The sequence below is a fragment of the Clarias gariepinus genome, chromosome 27, assembly GCF_024256425.1.
Source record: "Clarias gariepinus isolate MV-2021 ecotype Netherlands chromosome 27, CGAR_prim_01v2, whole genome shotgun sequence".
In the NCBI taxonomy this organism is placed as follows: Eukaryota; Metazoa; Chordata; class Actinopteri; order Siluriformes; family Clariidae; genus Clarias; species Clarias gariepinus.
This window is the reverse complement of record NC_071126.1, coordinates 17419908-17440915: the sequence shown is the minus strand read 5'-3', so window position 1 is coordinate 17440915 and position 21008 is coordinate 17419908. Positions and strand designations below refer to the sequence as shown.

General features: G+C 38.1%; 1 protein-coding gene across 1 annotated transcript in view; it reads left to right on the top strand.

Annotated features, from left to right (window-relative positions):
- Positions 1–459: 459 nt before the first annotated feature.
- dcbld1 (discoidin, CUB and LCCL domain containing 1) overlaps positions 460–21008 on the top strand; it is a 43383-nt gene continuing 22834 nt past the window's right edge. The window contains exons 1-6 of the mRNA XM_053488462.1: positions 460–712; positions 6189–6407; positions 10497–10652; positions 11703–11754; positions 12876–12948; positions 19504–19637. Coding sequence (XP_053344437.1) covers positions 631–712; positions 6189–6407; positions 10497–10652; positions 11703–11754; positions 12876–12948; positions 19504–19637 — 716 coding nt within the window. The 5' untranslated portion in view covers positions 460–630. The remainder of the gene's footprint in view (positions 713–6188; positions 6408–10496; positions 10653–11702; positions 11755–12875; positions 12949–19503; positions 19638–21008) is intronic.

The following is a 21008-nucleotide window of genomic DNA, read 5'->3' as shown; positions in this document are numbered from 1 at the left end:
AGACCCAAAGATGTACCAGATGTTAATAAAACTATATATATATATATATTCACTGCACGATGTGCACAGCTGTACATTACTATATAACTATATATACCATAACTCTATTACCAAATGCATCTTCTGTTTGTATAATCACATTGTATTAATTTAAATAAATTAATATTGTAAATAGGCCATTTATACACTTCTGGTTAGATGCTAACTATAACTATACTTATATATATAAATTATGAGTTAACATAAGAGAAAAAAATTGCCAATTTTAATTGTCATTAATTATTAGAAGTCACTGTGTATGGTATAAATATGTTTTTTTTTTTTTTTACAGCCTTTATGATTTTCTATTCTTTGATCGGGAATGTCATTGTGCGCATGCGCAACGTTGCCGCGTGCCGTTTGGTGGCGCAACTGAGGGGGCCAAACACGGAAGAGTTCATTCAGACTGAGTGTGTGAAAGTGTTGGCACCACAGTCTCCTCCAGTAGACAGCATTCCCGGGTCCCACACGGACTGTCTCTGGCTCAGTTTTTGTTTGTTTGTTTTTTTCTCCCCGGGAAAATGTCGCAGTAAAGTTTCTCCAAATGCGCCTTGGCACCGTGTCCGCGTCTCCCGGCGGCCTGAAGTGGAAATGTTCGCCGAAATCTCACTGTATGGACTGGTTTTCGTGTGTCTAACAGTCTCCCCGCGAACACTCGCCGAGAAGGAGCCCGGTAAGAGAGCAGACACGGCTGAACTTCACTTTGATGTGGAAACAAAGTAACTTCCCATGGATACATTGTTGCGCTAATAATGTGGTTAATAACCCTAATGCGAATACTATATATCCATGTTTGTGTGTGTCAGAGACTGATAGGGCTAATGTAACCCAGACTGACTTTAGTCCTAGCTAAATCCAAACTACACACTAAACCTAATAATTATTGTGTGGAAATGTAACACAAGTCAGAACTTTAATACATTAAACGCGTGGGACTGGTTCTAATTTATATAATGTGGTTTAGTAGAAATATATAAATATACACATTTCAGGTTTGAGTCTAAACGTAGAAATGCACAGACTGTAGGCAAATCCCAAATCCCCTCTTGTTCCCTCACTCTGTGTCTCCGTGCAAACTCGGTATACTCTGAATATGTGGCTGTAAATCACCCTGCTTAGTGCACTAGGGCTTGATTTAGGATTCTGCCATTGCCTCTTTCAGCTTTTGACATTTACAAGTAATAATATTACTTAAAAAGAGATGCCAAATGATTCATTTACAAAGTTTTTTAAAAAGAAAATATATAAATAAAACTTTACTTATTTTTTGGATGATATATACTTTTACTTAACTTATAGCTATAAAACTTTACTTATAGCTATAAAACTTTACTTATGTGTGTATATACACTTAAGAGTTTTTTCTTTTTTTTAACTTTACTTTTTTAGATTTAGAAAATTTCTGCAAAATACTTGGTTCTTCAATTACTGTTGTATCTTTGGATGCATAGAAAAGCCTTTTCCGATTCCGGATAATTGCATAGGTCCATACTGCTATTTCGATAAATTTTTATAAATTTTATTTTTTTGTTTCGTTTTTTTCAGGACATTTTAGCTATTATATATATTTTTTTTAAATAATTATTGCTTAATCTGAACGGAATTTCTATGACAATATTTAGAATGATTTAGAAAAATCCTTGACTTGCATCATTGAACCTGAAGTCGGTTCGTACCATGTGACTCAGGTTTAATTATTATTATTATTTTAAAAAATTTGTTAAATCTGTCACATCTTTTTTTCTGAAGATCCAAAGAAAATTCGTATTGTAATGTTTCGGATGATTTAGTAAAACATATTGAATTGCTGGATTCAAAGATGATGTTCATCACAATATCGGCACAACTTAACGGAGGGAAAACTTTCAGTATATAAAAAATGTGATTTGTATGACGATATTCAAACTGATTTAATGAAAAATATCACATTGCCGGAGCAATATGATATTTTGGATGATTTTAATACAACTAACGCACCATTTTCCATAGTAGGTCTCTTTAATTTTACATATTGGGATATAGTGTGTCTTCAGCTTCTGTCATGTGATGTGATTCATATAACACATAACATCTTTTTACTAGTCTGATGTTGCCAAGATTTTTTCTGTAAAAACACTCGGCTAATAATGACGTGTCAGATGTATGAAAGCTTGACAAGTGCTTTGCTGCAGGTTTGTCTGGTTTGTTTGGTTACGACAGCACGCACGCCTCCAAACATGGCATGCACCCGTGCTTTGTCTTTCGATAGGCACGCTATCATGCACCTTTTCATTTTCATAACTGATCCTGGTCTGATCCAATATCTGATAACTTTATCGGTAACCGAGCTTTGTCTAGCCACGTTACAGGAAACTCGAAAGGCATGACGTCGACCTCGCACATCTTCATACCATAAAACATATCTTCTAGGAAACCTCAGGAACGTTGTCATACATATTTCCTGAGCATCGTAGACGCGATGAAGAGTCTGTGCTTTTCAAGCCTCGGTGTTGCTCTCCGGTTGTGTCTTTTGTGTTAGCAGGCATTTAATCGAACAGAATAATCTGTTAGACGCCGAGTGCCTGGAGATGATACGTGTCCTCAAGTGTCAGACTGCTGAATGAACACAAAAGAAAAAAATGAACATTCATAATGCACTGTAGAAACATTTTATATTTAATCCAGTGCTGTTCACTTTCACGTTGACTTTTCACACTCCATCAAAACATGACAGCTATGATGCCATAATGGACACACAGTGGCTAATATGTATCCTGTGTTTATTTGTGTAGGCGTACACACTTCTGACCTGCTCTATTTCTTCTTCTTGTTTTTTTAGATGCAAATTATGTTGTAATGTTTGGTAGAAATGCTTCCTTTGTTTCATACGCTTCCAGGTTACATGCAAATTAATATTATGTATAATCATGCTACCAGTTGTGCAGTCCTTGCCAAGTTAAGCTTAGCAAAAGAGATGTAGCTTTGTTTTGTTTGTTTACTGGAGAAAAATCAGAAATTGTGAAAATCTTAGGGAGGAGTTTGTGATTTACTACACGAGTCAATAATAAAAAAAAAAAATAGAAACTTGTCATTATCTAGCCGATGTTTTAGTTTTGTGATTATTGGTTATTGATCAGCTCTCCCGTTTTTGACCTGACTGAGGTTAATTAAGCATGAGACGAAGTTGAGATCACCTCCCACCTTCTAATTCATACACCAAATAGTTGAAGTAAATTTTTCTTCATCATTATAATTTTTTTTGTTCCTCGTTAATTTCTTGTAAGCTTGTTCAGCGAATATTTAGATGCCCTTCACGTTTTTTTTTTTTTTCCTCCGAGGCGATTCAGGTGTTCAGGAGCTCGGAATAGCATTCCTGTTTCACTTCTAACTTCTAAATCGGCGGTGTTTAAGTCAGCGTCTGATTGTTTTTTATTCCTTTCCAGATTTCTGCTCAGTCTGTCGCACTTCCTGTCCTATATTATTATTATGCTGTATGCTACGTGCTTGCTCTTTTTTTAGCTCATGACCTCAGCGCTCTCTCACCTGCCACCAGGTGTGTCTTTCCTGTTTGAGTTTTTTTTTCCTCCATCTGCCTCCCTCTAAAAAACCAGCTCGTGATCACATCTGGCTTCGGTTTGGTTCAGACCACAAAGGCCGCTGTGTGTCCAGTACGGCTGACGTAGGCTGTGTGCTGTTAGTTTTTACGTCCTGCCTGATGTAACCATCAAAGCTCCACTGTTCCTGTGTAAAAGCTGTAAGAATGCGTCTGAACGCCACGCCGAGGTGCTACAGTTGTGATTTAGAAACCATTTACACTTGAAGTATCAAGGTAGTGCTTAAATTTAGTTTCGTTATTCCTGATATTAGATTAATAATGCCATAATATGACACTAGTACATTTGCCTTCATGAAAGAACCCAGTACAGATGCTTCAGGCGTGGGAAACAGTGCTGAACGTGCATGTGACACACACACACACTCCTCACCCTGTGTGATCCTTTGCTCTTCCTGAAGACCTGCTGCTCTCAGCAGCTGACCAGCCTGCGAATACCCCAGAGGAGTCACATTCCTCCCCGCGCGCCGCCGTGCTCTCCTCGACTTTAAGTGTATATCAGGAGCGTCTGCTCTGTGTTGCGACTTGTCTCGCTCAGCCCGGGCGTGCATGTATCGCAACCGCTGTCTCGCGGACGCCGCTTCGGCACGCAACTCACCGATTTAATTACTCTGCAACTCGTGTTTAATCCGTTCAATCATCCGTATCCGGTGTGTTTTTGTGTCTCATCTCTTGTGTAACTGTTTGGTTTTAGAAATCTTCATTAAGCTCGTGTTTGTCATAGAAAATGAAATTTAATGTAATTTAAGGATTCACACCAGATACACTCATGGGTGTAGTTTGAATGTATCATCAAGCAGCCCAGTGTCCATTCTCCAATAAGACTGAATCCCAAAGAGTTTCCCAGGTGTATCAAATCCCAAAATACTGTATGTAATACTGTCAGGAAGAATAAGGTGACAGAAGAGTACAGGATACTCGAGTGTAGTAGTATCTTTGTGGAATATGCAAAATATTGAAACGTACAGTAGAGATGGAATATGGATATTATCATACTATAGCCAGGTGTCAATTAGATTCATGTTGCAATTCTAAAAAAGTGTCACGATTAAAAAAAAAATATCCTGATCCAATGTTAAAAAAAAAAAAAAAAAAAAAAAACACGAGTAATTAAATGTAGCCCATTTCTTCTCACTTAGAAACCAAGCGCAGCATTTAAACACTACAAACAGACTTTAAATACAAGAGTTTAACATTTAACTTGCATTTAAATTAAACAAAAAGCTACGCTGTTACTGAGCAGCACGTACTGTATCTCGGTCATCTGCCAGAATTATTATTTCTAAATAAACTCTGCAAATAATTCTCTCCTGCCACACAGGATGAAAAATGTGTAAATAGTTTAGAGTGTACCACTTGTAGGATTATAAAGAAACAATGACATTCTATCACCTCGAATGCCTACAAAGTTTAGTCACTTGACATGGGTTGAGTGGTTGTAACACACTGGTGCGTGCGGTTTCTAACATGGGCACGCCAGACTTCTAACTCGAAGAGAAGACTTGTATAAGCGTGTGTAAAGAGTGGGTTCGAGACTCACAAAGTTTAGAGAAAAAGCAAGATTGAATGTTGTTAACGCTTGCGATTTTTGATAATACGCCATAAAAGTGCGTTTTTCTTGCGCCATTCGGAAGCTTCTGCCTTTGGTACTTCTGCCTTAGAATCGTCTATATCTGAGGCTGATGGGCCAATCACTTTTACCGACCAATTAAACTGAAAACCAGACGATTTTGGTCATGGGACGATCAACCTGTTGAAATGCTTTCTAAAAAAATGTATTTTGGTGTCAGTGAGGCACCATACAAAAGAATCATAATTCATAACCAAATCAATCCCCCCCCCCCAATCTCTAATATACAGAGTGCAGAGGTGTATGGGATGTTAATGTGTTTAAGTCCAGTGTCTGGCCTTCTAAGCCTAAATGTACAGGAAAGCCGAAGTGTTCTGCTCCTCTATGTTCTTAAATAGAACATAAGATTGTTGAATTACGTACATAAAGTAAAGAAATGTCAATCTATTCAGCACTTAATTCTTTCAACCATGCAAATAAACACACAAACGACGCCCAATTTCAGCCATGTTAAGCAAGTCCCCTACATACGAACAAGTTCTGTTCCTGGAGCTCGTTTGTAAGTCAAATTTGTTCGTAAGTCCCACAAACATTGTTTAGGTACTAGGATACTACCACAGTGGTCTGTATACAGTATATTATGGTACAGAGTTCTTTAGAATCGTGCAGATGGTCGATCAATTCATGTTAAAAAAACGTCTGTCATCTTTTCACCTCGCTCCCTTCTCTCAATTATTTTCACTTTCGCCTCCATTGCTATTGCTCTGCGCTGCTTAGCAGTACCAGCTACATCGCCACTGATTGGACGTGACGATGAACACTGGACATGTGATCTAACTGATGCATGTTTGTATCTTCAAAAGTTTGTAATTTGTATGTAGGGGACTTACTGTATTGGTAATATTGATGAATTTTTTTCCCACTCTCATCAGGGGTGTCTGTTTAAAGAAACATATAAAAGTATTTTGTATTTTGTGTTCCCCTTAGAGGATGGTTGTGGCCATTCAGATCTGGGTCCACACAGTGGTCTCCTGTCCTCGAGGAACTATCCGGACGAGTACCCCAACAGCTCGTTGTGTGAGTGGAAAATCCGCGTCGACAGCAGCCTCAGGATCGTGATAAAGTTCGAAGAGGTCTCCGTCGACTTAGTGGACTGTGAGACTGATTACTTGAAGCTCTTGAAGGAGAACCTTGGGATGAGATCTGGTAAGCTGACAGTGATTTCATTCCATGGGTAGCTAAACCTAGCATTAAATGGAGAAGAAATGTTGTAGATCTACGGGCAGCAGATCTGAAATATACCCATGTGATCATCTCCAGGGTTTTGGTCAGTGTGAAACCAGGACTGTTAGAAAGATAGAACGAGTTTATTTGCCTCATCAGTTGACTTTGGGAACAAGTTGTACGAAGTGTCGATGTGTGATGCTGCATGATGCTGATTTTAGTTAGCCAAACAAAAGCTAATTCTATAGCATTGCTCTATTAATAACACATTGTGTTTGTGTTTCCCCTCATGAGGTAAACTGCTTCATTGTCCTGATGGTGTGTTAATGAGATCAGCACATGCTAAGACACTGTGCTTCTATTGTAAAGATTAAATGGGAATTTCATCAGGTGTGGTGTAAGTCACATTATGAAATCATCTGGAAAAACAGCGTTGGTCAGACAGTCATAGACGGAGTTACGCCATGTTGGTGTGAAAGTGCACAAAGGCCTGTTCTCATGTAATGCCCTACTGGCTTGAGTCAGACTTTATAGATCTCATAATCTAGGATGGTTTTAGGAAAAGCGTAAAAGCAAAACTTGTTTAAAAGTGGTTGCTTTGGTGAAGCGCATTTAGAGTTAAACTGTAGGAAACCCTTTAAATGGCTGATGAAGTGTTATTTGGAGCTTAAACAGTCTTATAGAGGGGATATAAAAAAAAAAACATCTGGGCACATCTCATGAAAAAATGAGAGCTTGTCTGTAAAAGAACAGCATGTTCAGAGTGAAGCATGGTGGTGGGAGCATTCTGACAAGTCGAGTTTGTGAAGTACATGGCCAGTAGATTTACGAATGGTTTCTTTACAGGGGTGTTGATCTGTTTGAAACCAGAATGAGTAAGAATTATTCATATCTCTTCTTATTATTATTACTATAAATATGTGACACATGTAAGCTCCTAAATAGAGGGGACAACCCAGAAATATGGCAAAAGGTGCAATAAAATTTATGTTAATTGACATAAGCTAAAAAAAATTTGAGGAAATGTGTATATGTGAATCCCTCTAATAGGGATTGATGACTTGACCGGTTAAGACTCTGGGTTACTGATCGGAAGGTTTCAAATTTTGAGCTCCAACGCTGCCAAGTTCCCACTGTTGGGCCCTTGAGCAAGGCCCTTAACCCTATCTGCTCCAGGGGGCGCTGTATCCTGGCATTCTGACTGCACCTCCCTAACTGGGACAAAATCATTTCGCTGTGCTTTAAGGTACATGTGACAAATAATTGAATCTTAATCTTAGTGCCTACGTTAAAGATCACCAAGAAATCTAACTACACGTACAGACACGCAACAAATGTGTGATTTGAACAAATTGGTTCGTCCGGTAGCAGTGAATTATCAGCTTCCTCTTCTTCTACACCTCTTTATTTCCAGCTTCCTCTTCTTCTACACCTTCTTCATCGAATTTCTGCGTTGCAGTAATTTCAGTAAAAGTAACTTTTGTTTAACATCCATTAACCTAAATTCCAGTTTCATTCGCTTTTGTTTGTAGTACACCAACTCACTCATAAGAGAGTGGCGAAGTGAATCAGGAAACCAGCACAGAAACTCCATCGCCAACTAGAGGTTTGGAGGTGTAAGTGCAGGGTGACACAAAGTGTAACACTCTAGACTTGACGCAAAGGCATCAATCAGGTTTTGTATTGCCATAGAGGTATGAAAGAATAGGCATAAAGCATTTAAGAGGATTTATATAAGCATTTTCTAAAAAAAATCATATTGACTAAAATATAATATATGTATATTTTCATGAAAAATTTTGAGAATAAAATATTCATCATATTTTTGTCATATTATATAAATTATATAGATTACTTTAAAATATTGCGAAAAATGCTTCTGGTTGATTTAACGGTTTGTTTTATTTTAAATTGTAAAATATTCACATAATGTTTATGAAATAATTTTGTATCAAGTATTTAGCAAAGTACAGAGTTGGATTATGGTATATGGGTATTAGACATAATTCTATAGGTATGTATATAAATGATTGCAAAAATATTTTTATTATATAAAAAAAAAGTTGTTATGGAGTATGTTATTATATAAACAAGTATTTTAAGAACTTGGACATTTACAGTATATTTATTACTAAGTGTATCAAATGATTGCTTTTAATGATGTAATTATTTTTATATTTATATCGTCATGCAGTGATCGTGTTTATTGATCTGTTCAGGTTGGCTACAAAGAGACCAGCACTTGCTAAACATGATTGAAATAGAAATACACACGTTATCTTAGACCAGAAGCTCCGATGTGCAGAATAATGATGCGTAATACTTCCTGCCGTTGGCTCTTTGACCATCAGCTCACCGTGGTGCCACTGTGTATCAGATCTATATCACAGCACGTCCGGCTCTTTATGGCCCCTATTGTCTTCCCTCGCCGGCCCTTCATGCAGGCTCCTGCTTCTGACAAAAGACGACTCATTATTTCATGGCCGGTCTGAAAGGTTAGGAGGAAGAGCCGGTTCAGGTGACGCTGTGCGGTGCGCCAGGGCTTTATAAAGCTGAAAATGGAGAACCGACTGAAATGAAGAGCGATGTGTCCATGTAGCGTGTGGGGGGGTAATGTCTGTGAAAACCGAGATACTGAAACAGTGACTCAGTGTTGCAGCAGATTGGACAGATTTCCAGTCATTTTAATGTGAGTGACATGTTCAGCTTCGAGGCAGACAAAAAAATAAATTGTGTTGTATCTCATAGTTAGTGTTTCCTTGGAGTCTGTTTTGTATCCTTCAACAACTTGCAGAGCAACAAAACATCTTTATCTGATGCGTCTCATCATCCCATGACCAAACAAATAAAGCTGTGGTGGGTAAATTCAGGGAAATAAAACAGCACATTGTTTATCAGCGCAGCTCAACAATGCGAGAATTTATGCTGTATCTCCGCTGCTGATCAATACAAAGCCCATGCAAATATTTTATGCAAATTGTTCCAAAGGAAAAAATTCACCGTTTCAGAGCGGTCAAATTATTGGCCTGCATCAAGCAAAGAAAACCTTAAAATTAGTTCAAAACTGTTTTCTGATCAGAAAAAAAAGCATGTTTGGAGATCACTAATGGCTTGACGAATCATACAAAGTGAGAATACCGTAGAATTCACGGGACTGGGACTAAATAGCTGTGTGTCCATGAGAAAACCACTTGTTAGTGAGCCTCATCAGAAGAAAAAGCTTCAGTATGTTAGAGAGCATAAAGATTGGACTTTGGAGTGATGGAAAAAGGTCATGTGACCTGATGAGTCCAGATTGAGTCAATTCCAGAGCGATGGGTTTGTCGGGGTAAGAAGAAAAGCGCGTGAAGCGATCATGCGTATTGTCCACTGTACAATCCTCTGGAGACAGTGTTATGGTCTGGGGCTGCTTCAGTCGCTCAGGTCTAGACTCAGCAACGTTATGAGGCAACAAAATAAAGTCAGCTGACGACCTGAATGTACTGAATGTCCAGGTTATCACATCTGTGGAGGTTTTTCATTTTTTCTTCCCTGATTGCACGGACATATTCCATGACTCATATTGTGAAAGAGTGATTCTGAGCGCACGAGGAATCATTTTCACACGCAAACTGGACACCACATTCAATTCAATTCAGTTAAAACGATGGAAATTTGTAAGAATTAAATGGTTAAGAAACGACTTTATGTATAAATCATAATGCTCTGATTGTCTCCGGTGGTGAGAAAAAAAACTCCCTGAGATAGCAACAGGAAGAAACCTTGAGAGGAACCAGACTCAACAGGGAACCCAAAAAGCCAATAGATCATTATTTCATTTGTTTATAGACCTGTATGTAGTTTTTCCAAACAGTTTCCTGTTTTTCTTAATGGTCAATTAATAAAATAATGAATTCTAATAGGAAGCTCTAAACCGGCTTTGATGGTTAAAGAGTCACAGTAGGATGATGGCCTGTTACACACCGTCTTACCAGCCTCTAGTGACAGGACCAATATATACTCGTATATCCACAGCAACATGGTGAGATGGAAATAGTGAACATTTCTACCCCCGTGTCTGTTGTGTGTTAGTGTACTGGCAGTATTGCGGCGAGTCGAGATCTCTCCCCACGTTGACCAATCGGCGGCTCTACACAGACGCCAGCGAGCTCACGGTGAGCCTCCGCTCCAGCCCTCACTCTCCCAGCAGAGGCTTCCGGCTTTCCTACACCACCGTGAACCACACGGGTAAGGACGGACATCTTTCATTCTCTCACATACGCGGCGTTTGGTCTCTTCTGCTCGTCTTCACTGTCGTTCTCGAGGCGGGCGATGGCTCAGCGGTTTTGTTTGTGTGTGTGTGTATATATGTCTGTGTGTATATATGTGTATGTAAGCGGGATGCTCTTCCAACTCCAACCTGGTTTAATTAAAGCGACGGCCTTTAGAAATGTTATCAAGGACGTTATCAGGAAGAACAGGGAGCCGCTTTCTGTTCGGGTTTTAAAGCAGCCAGTGTCGAGAAGAATCATGTCACGTCTTTGCTAAATGTTTTGATTGTTTTTATATGCAAAAATATGATTATAGTGTTGGTAATATCTGTAATATTTTGGGGTAGCGGATTATCTGTATTTTCGATATTTCCTGCCGTACAAGGCTTTTCATAATGCAAAATTCCGCCTTAGGAACTCGCCTCGGATTAAATTTGTATCCCGAGGTACTGCTGTACACTGTGTTGCACAAAACAGAATTATTGAGTTATTTATTGCATACTAGTTACATGGAATAAATTCCAGTTCTTTTCCTCCAGGTCATTTATGTCTTTTAAAATTTTTCGTTTAATTATTAAAACATATCAAAACCAGAGATAAGAACCGTAATTATACAAGTATCGAAATCCAGCATCCATTATTTATTCATTTATAAAAAAATTTAAACCCAATTTGTTTGCCTCCTAAAGCAGGTTCCACTCGTTAAGTCAGACTAAGCCTCGGCATGTCCTCTCGTCTCTTCACGCAGCGTGTCCCGACATAGCTCTCCGCTCTCACCCTGAGAGAGTAACACGTCCACTCCCATGCTTATCAATGCTTGTGTACATTTTCTATCCAGATGTGGTAGAGGAAGCAGGCTGTTCATCCTGTTGTGATTGTTTGTGTGTGTGTGTGTGTGTCAACCTCCTGCTGCTTGTCTAGATATCCCAGTTTTTTTTTTTTTCTTTTCCGCTGAGGAGACATTTCTGAGCTGCTCTTTGTTGTCCCTCATTGTCTTTCCGTCACTCCTGTGCTTTTCCCTCCGCAGAGCTGCTGACGTGCACAAACAAAGGCAGCCATTTCTCCTCTTCACGCTACAGGTAACTTTGGTTTTACTGTCTGTTAAACACATCACACACTCCAGCCTCACATGTTTTACACTTATAAACTCATGAAAAGGTCTTATGGAATGAACTTCTGTATAAACATGTCATTTATGGCACGCTGAGTTGTCTCATGTAGTGGTTTGGTTGTCTGTTAACTATATAATCAAATATAAGCCCAAAAAATGATGTGACCTTAAATTATATCGCAGTGATCCGGTTCCAGCAGGTTTGACTAAATCTAATTAGTGTAGTGGATTAGTGGATTCGGTGCGGTTCTGGTTTGAGGTGGAACTGAAATAAAACTGAACGTGTCTTCATTTAGTGTAAAAAAAAAAAAAAAGAAAAAAAAAAAGAAACCTAAAGCATCAAAACTAGTCACATCAATTTTCATCGTTTCTGATTTGTGATGTCTTGTCTGTCTTTGTCCTTTCTTCCCTCCCTCTATCTCTCTCTCACTCTCATTTTCTGTCTCTATCTTTCTCACCGTCTCTGTCTCTCATTCACTTTCAGCCTTTCACACTCTCTCTCTCTCTCTCTAACTGTCCTTTCTATTTTTGTTTCTGTTGTTAACTCACTTAACCCACTCCCTGTCTCTCTCTCTCTCTCTCTCTCTCTCTCTCTTTTTGTATGATTTTAAGATCCAAAGGTGCTTTATTGACCTGACAAATATTTACTTTCGTATTGCCAAAGCTGAGAAATAAGTCACAAGAAAATAATAGGAGTAGATAGTTAAAAACGAAAAAAGGAAAGAAAAAAACAACAACAACCAGAATGGTATAGAAAGAGTAATAATAAATAAATAAATGTATTTAGTATAGTGTGTGTGTTGGTATATATATATATATATATCTTTCTCTTTGTATAACTGTCTCTATCTGTCCATTTCTATTTCTCTTTTTCTTTCTCGCTCTTTATCTATTTTAATTAATTTAGATCTCAGTTTAGATTTTCACTGTTTGTTGGTCCGAATCTTTTTCTTTCATTCTCCGCATTCGTAAATCAGCCCTCCTATACCTTGTTGATTTTCTTTCACCCTATATGTCCATGTTTGTGTGTGTCTGTGCTATAATTAGCAAACGTGTAAGCAGCCACTTTATTGTTGTCTCCTGCTGTAGGAAGTTGTGTCCTGCCGGATGTGGAGCAGCGGAGGGAGACGTGGCTGGAGACGTTTCTCAGGGCTATAGACACGTGAGTGTAGCTTTTATTGTTCTGCATTTCATCAGAGAGGAGATGAGCAGTGTCATGGGATGTCTCTGGGGATGACTTTCCTCCCACTGAGAGTCTGTTTGTGTGTGTGTGTGTGTGTGTGTGTGTGTGTGTGTGTGTGTGTGTGTGTGTGTGGGTGGGGGGGGGGTCGGGGGGCGTTATTTATGAGCAGGCTAAACAGGTTGGTGTGGAGCTGAGCGGCAGGATGGAATGGAGGCTCCTATGAGCAGGAGGTCTGTTAGAGAATAGAGGCTGGGGGAAGGAACGCTCCGGTGCTGCTCTTATTGTGTTTCATTTCTGTGCGCGTGTGACAGCTCAGTGCAGAGTATCTGAGAGAACAGAGAGGTGTGTGTGTGCGTGTAAATTAATTAAATTAATTAGGTTTAATTAATTGAGCGTTGTAATTGTTGCGCATCAAGTAATAATTATCATCCAGATGCAGAGTTTTAGTATTTCTTTATAACTTAGACAATACTTTTTATTTAATTTCATTTTGGTATAAGGTCAAGTAAAAACAAACAAAATAAAGTCTTTCTTCTTGACTGTGATGGAACCATTTAATGTGTTTCACAAAAAAAAAAAACACTTTAAAAAGCCTCTGTCTCGTCGTCCTCCATGTTTGCTGTGTTCCTATACTTTTGCTGCCTCCTGAACCGCCGGTTCTGTCGCACGCTTTTATCATCTCGTACAGGCCAATAAAAACACAAACCAGGAATTCATCCTCTAATTCGCTCTTATTTTTGTTCAGGAAACGAGTGATTTATTATCAGACCCCACGTGTTTGTCTTCGCATTCCCTTTAGAGTTTCCTTTTTGGGGGGGGGGGGGGGGCATCTCCAGGGTGCAATCAAGCCATGATGAGGGTCTTGATCTCTGTAGGGTCTTGATGTTGCGTTTGACTCGACTCAGAAGTGGGAAGTTCATCACGCATCCCTTTGATTTATAGTTTTATTTGCCGTTAATGAGACATCACTTGCTTTTTAAATACAACAATACAATAAATCTCCAACTTATGAACGAGTTCTGTCCCGAAAGTCCAACAAACATGGTCTAGGTGCTAGGATACTAACACAGTTGGCTAGTGTGATCTTCTGGAAAAAGATCAGAGGCTCTGAGTGACGCAAACACTCACGGTATCAGACTCAGTCTTGTATGCTTTTCTGACTAAAGATTCTCGATCTTTAAGGTTGTAAGTGCAATCTGACATCGGCTCTTCATGATTCAGGATTTATGTGAATATTAAAAAGTTTTTAGATCAAGTTTGAGAATATGAATTGGAAAATATGAGCATACAGCGGTACATATGAATTTAATCCGTTCTTAAGGCGAAATTTTGGCAAAATGTTTTTTATTTTTTTATGTAAGTCACATGAAGCCATGGGAAATGATGTATATGCTGATAATCCGTTCCAGCCCACCAAAATTATTACCAATTTCCAACATTATAATCATTTTTTAAATAGATTATACAATCAAAACATTTAAAATACATTAAATACATGTAAATGAAGTAAAATATGAAATAAATAGACATTATACTTCACTTAACCTAAATTTATGATTCCTCACAAGACCGGCTGCTTTAAAAACCCACGAAAAATAGGTAACTTCGCTTGGCGTTCCACTGACGCAAACAATTTTTAAACAGCTAACGGATGTGCGTTAGGTAGGCGCAAACTAGGCGGTTCCGTTCGACTTGCAAAATGTTAAATTGTAAGGCTGGGGCGTTCGTATGCCGAGATACTGCTGTACTAGGGCTGCAACAATAAAAATCGGTTACTTAAAGCGTTGGCAACGAATTTCACAATCAATTCCTTGTGTCGCGCGACGCAGAGACATTTGATTATTTTAAAAAAACTTTAGTTGAGCGCGGAGTGGAGTGAACACATTCTGCCTCGCGCACTGATGCTAGCAGAGTTTGGCGTCTCATAGACAGGGCAGAGCAAAAATTTAAAAAAATACGAGCGAATGTAGAGGAAAGGTACATAGTGGAGGCTGTGCGTCTCTCACTGGTATAATCAACATCCGTGCACACGTGTACTGTTTACTATAACACTGTGACCATGTGTGCGCGTAAAACATATTTTATTTTGTGTCTGTATGCGTGTGTGTACAGCGCGTGTGTAAAGCAAAAGCAAGTCTCATTAGAGAGGTTAAAAATCCATGTTCTTTCTCTGCTCAAGGCTCAGCCTGCTCTTTGGCTGCTGAGACACCCAGACCCCTCCTACTTTCACCTTCACAGACACTCTTTCTCTCTGCTCTACACAGAAACACTGCTCTGTCGCAATTTTTTTTAAAGGTAAAGTGGAAGTTAACTTGTCTTATTTTTACTTTACAGCAATGATTCCGTTACTGTGTTTTTAAAATTTTGATTTGGTTTACGAGTGTTTTGGGATACGAGCCGCTTTCGGAACGAATTATGCTCGTAATCCAAGGTTCCACGGTATATATTTGGCAGATGTAAAGCATACATGTCTGATTTTTGTTAGTCCATTTTTATTTAAATATTATTATTATTATTATTATTATTATTATTATTATAACAGCTCAAGGAGCAACATGTTCGTGTACTTTTAAAAAAAATTTGTTTTGTTTTTGAATAAAGGTTTGGAAATAATTGCTTTTCTTGTTTTTTTGTTTATATGATTAATCGATTAATATAAAAAAATTATAATCGCCAGATTAAACGATTAATAAAATAATCATTAGTTGCAGCCCTATGCTGTACTATAATAAATTGGGTTAAAAACAGAAAGTGCATCATTCAACTGGGCCTTATATAGCGACCAGACCCCAGAGTGAATACAAGTTTCAGTTCCCTTCATGCTAATAAGCAGTGTTTCTGATTATCTCACAATGGCTTTTGTTTAAAAAACAAAAAACATGTGGAGTTTGAGAGCTGTATGGACACTGACACACACCCACACACGCACGCATACACGGAAGTCTCGGATGTGGCTTCAGCAAACACAACACTCACACACAAACAGAACGCGTCCACATTTAAGCTCCACGTGGTTTGATCTCGTCCCACCTCGGTGCTCCTAAGTGCCTCCATACGTGTCTAAATAAGACTCTAAGAGCTTGTCTTTGTGTAAACACAACTGATCAAAGTTATGTTAGTCACCCAGTGTTAATGAGCTGCTCCGGGGCAAGGGCTGATGCAAACACAAAGGTGGCACAAACAAATGTGTGTGACCGGGGTGGGATTTGTTTGTTACTCAGCTGGTTAGTCATAATTACTTCTAAACATTGAACACAATATAGTCGACAGCTCTGCATTCGTGGGATCAAATGAAATAACTGGTGAGATACTTTTGGGTGTGAAGTATCTGAAAGCTCTGTTTAATGATTTAATAATCAAAACAAAATCGTATATCCTGTGCTTAAGGGGCCAAGTTTTATAATTTTTTTATTTTTATTTATTTAATTAGTTGTTTAAATTGGTTGTTAGTTTCTATACTGTTACTTGCCGCTAGCGCCAGGCCTCCCAGGAACTCCTTTTCGTATCGTGAAACACATTGTCCCATAGAAAATAATGTAAATACAGATAATCCGTTCCGTTCCAATTTCCAACACTATAATTATATTACTGCATATAAAAACAAACAAAATATTTAGGAATGACATGTAAATAAAGTAAAATATGAAATAAATAGACATTAAACCTCACTTAACCTTCATTTACGATTTCTCTCGGCACCCTTTGCTTTAAAAACCAAACTGAAAGCGGCTCCGTTTTCTTCTTGTCACCGTCCTGGATAACGTTCTCGGGACACGCAATGATCTTTGATCGGCTCGGCTCGGCGAGGCAAATTTCTTTAAAAATTTCAGTTCTTAAAGTGAACGCCGTTCATATGCTGAAGTAAGACTTTGCTTTGTCACTGGAAATCCCCGTCTTTAATCGTAAACTGTGTTGTTACAGTGTCATGGTTTCACAGTTAATCATGGTGCATGACTGTTACACTTCCGCCATACGATTGTCAACATGTTCATTCTTCTTTTGTTTGTTTTTCCCCCCGATGAGGGTCAGTAGTCCAGTCATTCATCTCTTTTGTGTTTAACTGCAACTTCGCAAAAAGATTTTTTGTTTGCTTTCCTGGGAAGGTCTTCACGAGAGTTTCATCATGGTGCTTGATGGGTTTTTCAAATGCACATGACGCAATACTGTTCTTGCAAGAACTGTTACAGAACATCTGACCTTCACGTCTTGGAATAATAACTGTCTGCTGGTGGATTTGTTTTTGTTACTTAATTCCCTAATGCTATAAAAGTGTTGTTTTATAGTTGTGAAAAAATCCAGTATTGTTCTAAAATGTAAAAATCAAATCCAAACCTATGACTGGTACTGTATTTCTATACACACGTACAGTGTAAAAAAAAGTGTTTGCCCACTTACTGATATCTTTTTTTTTTTTTTTTTTTTTTTTTTGTTGCATGTTTGTTGCACTTTAATGTTTCCGATCATCAAACTAATTTAAATATTAGTCAAAGATAACACAAGTAAACACATCATGCAGTTTTTAAATGAAGGTTTTTATTATTAAGGGAAAACAAAATCCAATACTACATAGCCCCGTGTGAAAAAGTATTTGCCTCCCTAAATCTAATAACTGCTTGAGCCGCTTTTTGCAATCCAGCGTTTGGAGGAATTTTGGCCCACTCATCTTTACACTCCACTGTATGTACAGTATATGATGATTGTGTCTAGGAGATGAACTGATTAGATTCTGGAATTGGTCCAGGCCGTGTCAAGGTCGAAGGTCTGAAATAATGTCTCTTTAATAGCCAACTTCCTGTTTAACCCTTAAAGCCCAAAGCGGTTAGTTTTTTTTTTTTTTTTTTCCCCATTAGTATTTTTATTAATTTTTATTTTTTTAAGGAATATGTCCAGGTTAGAGGATTGTCCAATATAAAGTGTTATATCTTCTCTTTCCTGTATTTTAACCCACTAAACAAACATGACTTAGGAAAGAAATACTTTAGACACACAGACACATAACACCTACATCACGGTTGGTTTTTTTTGGCGCTCGGGGATAAAATAAGTTTTAAGGATGGTTAGTTTCAGGCTTACTAATTAGTAACAAGAAGGATTTGCTGGTGAGCAGTTCTTCTTCTTTTACTTCTTAATGATTAGTAGCAGATTTTAATGCAATTTTTTTTTTTCTAAATTAAAAAAAAATATTATGTATGTATGATTTATTTTTTCCACATACGGTTTTGCTGCACTCTTTGTGAACCTCAGGAACAGGATGCGTACTTTGGTATTTTAGAAACATCTTTAATAACTGTAACATTGTGAGAATGTTATGTTTGTACACACGTGAGTGCCTGACTGGCACTGTTGGGTTGTTTGCTTTTTCTTTTTTCCTACCTTCTTTCTTGTATACATGCTTTTCTTTCTATCTTTTTTCCTTCCATTTATCCATATATGATATTCTTTCTTTTCTTATTTTTCATATTTCCTTCCTTCCAATTTTTTCTTTCATTCTTTCTTTCCCTATATTTCCATCCTCTCTTCCATTTAGTTTTGTTCCTGTTGTTTTTTTTTTCATCTCATGCTGAATTTTTCTTTCCTGTTTTTTATGCTTTTCTCCATACGCAAGATTTTTTGTTATTTCTGTTTTTGCTTTTTTTTTTCTGTAAACCTCAGTATCAAGACATACTTTTCCTTTTAATAATTGTGACGTTGTGAAATTTTAACACGCCTCACTTGGTAGGCTCTCCATGGCGTCCTTCTCATCCGGCTGGTTGACCTCGGAGAAAGATTTAGTCCAAAGCATCATCTGAAATCTGTAATTTAACTTGGTGGGTTTATGGGCCTGGATGATGGATTAATGATCAGGTTCATGATGCAGAACATCCATTTCTGCTGATTAGACAGAACGCCTGGTCTATTCCCAGTGTAGAGTCTGATGAGGAGCAGTGAGGGACGGGAGGACTCGGAGTCGACATGTGGAGCTGCAGATTAGGGATCAGACCGCTGTAGCTAAAAATGAGGTGGTTTATGAGGAAAGTCAGCTACTGAGATAAATTTAAATACGATTATTTTAAATTAAACCAAAAAGCTACATTTCTTCTAAGCAAACGTGGTAATAATTTACTCCTACCACACAGGATGCTGGTGTGTGGATGTGAGAGTGTACCACCTGTAGGATTATGACGAAACAATGGCGCTTTAGGGCCTCAAATGCCTCCAAAGTCCTGAGTGTGTGTTGATCAGTTGCAAGAACAGCGCAGGCAGCTTTTTATGAATGTGCGCATCTTCTAACGTGGGCACGTGCAGCTTCTAATGTCTCTGTCCTGAGAGTTTGTAAAGAAAAAGTCAGATCGGATGCTTTTTAACGCTTGCAACTTTTAATAATGTAACGCGATAAAAATGCATTTCTTGTGATTCATAACTGAATTGATTTTTTCCCCCACACATCTCTAGTGTGTCTTTTTTTTTTTTTATTATTATTTATTTATTTTTTGGTGTGTGTATGTGTGCGCTTATGTGTGTGTGTTCTCTTTCCCCCACGGTTCTTGATTTCAGACATCAGTTCTGTGTAAAGCTGCGGTCCATGCAGGAATCTTTCCAGACCAGCTGGGAGGAGAGATCACCGTGGAGGAGCAGCGCGGGCTTCGCTACTACGAGTCAGTCCGAGCCAACGGCATTCAGTCCAAAACGTGAGTTCACTGCGCGCCGTGTGTGTGTGTGTGTGTGTGTGTGTGTGTGTGTGTGTGTGTGTGTGTGTGTGTGTGTGTGTGTGTGTGTGTGAGATTCCCACAAACACAAATAACTCCACGCTTCACTTTTTCTTTATTCCAGTGTACAACCTTTATAACCCGGCTACGGATGACTGCGGCGCTGTTGGGTTGTTGGGCTTCTTTTTCTCACTTTCTTACTTTTTCTTTCTTTCTCTCTTTCTTCTATTTTTTTTCCATTTTACACATGCTTTTCTTCCTATCTTGCTGTTTTCTTTATGATACTTTCATTAATGCATACATACTTGCTTCTCTTTCTTTCACCCTACTTTCCATTTTATTCTCTTATGTTCTTTACTTTGTTCTTTCTTTTTGTCCATTCGTCCATTTTTTTCTTTCACGTTTACTTTCTTCCTTCCATTTCATGTTTTTCCTACTTTTCTTTCTTTCTTTCTTTCTTACTTACTTACTTACTTACTTTCTTTTTCTTTCTGTCGTTTTGTCCATCCTTCAGTTTCACATGCTTTTTCCTTGTTTCACATCTACTTTCTCTCTTCCATGTTATGTTTTTCCTACTTTCCTTTTCCTTCTCTTTCTTTCTTTCCATCCATTCTTTACACATGATTTTTCTCTCTTTCCTCCTATATTTCATGTTCAATTCTTCCCTTAAGTTTAGTTTTTATTACCATCCTTTTCTTTCTGTTTTTCTTTCTTTTCTTTTTAGTTTCTGTATATCTGTCCATCCTTCATTTTCCCATACTGTATGTTTTCTCTCTTTCCTCTTGTTTCGTGTTTACTTTCTCTCTCGATTTCCTGTTTTTTTTTTTCCTGCCTTCCTGTTTTTTTCCTTTTTTCTTTCTTTCTTTCTTTCATCTCACACAGGCATTTCTTTCTTTGCTGTTTTTCATATTTTTTTTCTTTTTCACACACGCTTACCTTTTTTAAAACACTTTTTAGTAACATTTTGTTTAGTATCTCTCTCTCTCTCTCACATTATTCTCTTTTATTTCGCTCACTTTCTCCTTTTCGTTTCTTCTGTTTCGCTCAATTTGTCAATTTGTTTTCTCAATTGTTCCATATTGAAATTATTTGTTGCTTTATTTTCTGTTTTTCTTCTCTGTATCTCTCAGACACACACAAATACTTGCGACTTACTTCTCTCTCTCTCTCTCTCTCTCTCTCTCTCGCTCCTTCTCTCTTTCTTTGCCTTTTGCATTCTTTTAACCAGTTGTCTTTTTATTTGTCAGTACAGAGAAGTCTGTTGTAGGCACACGTGCATTACAGATGCTGTGGATAGAAAGGAGGTTAAAATGCTGCTTTTAATGGCTCTTTAGATGTTTGTCTATCTGCATG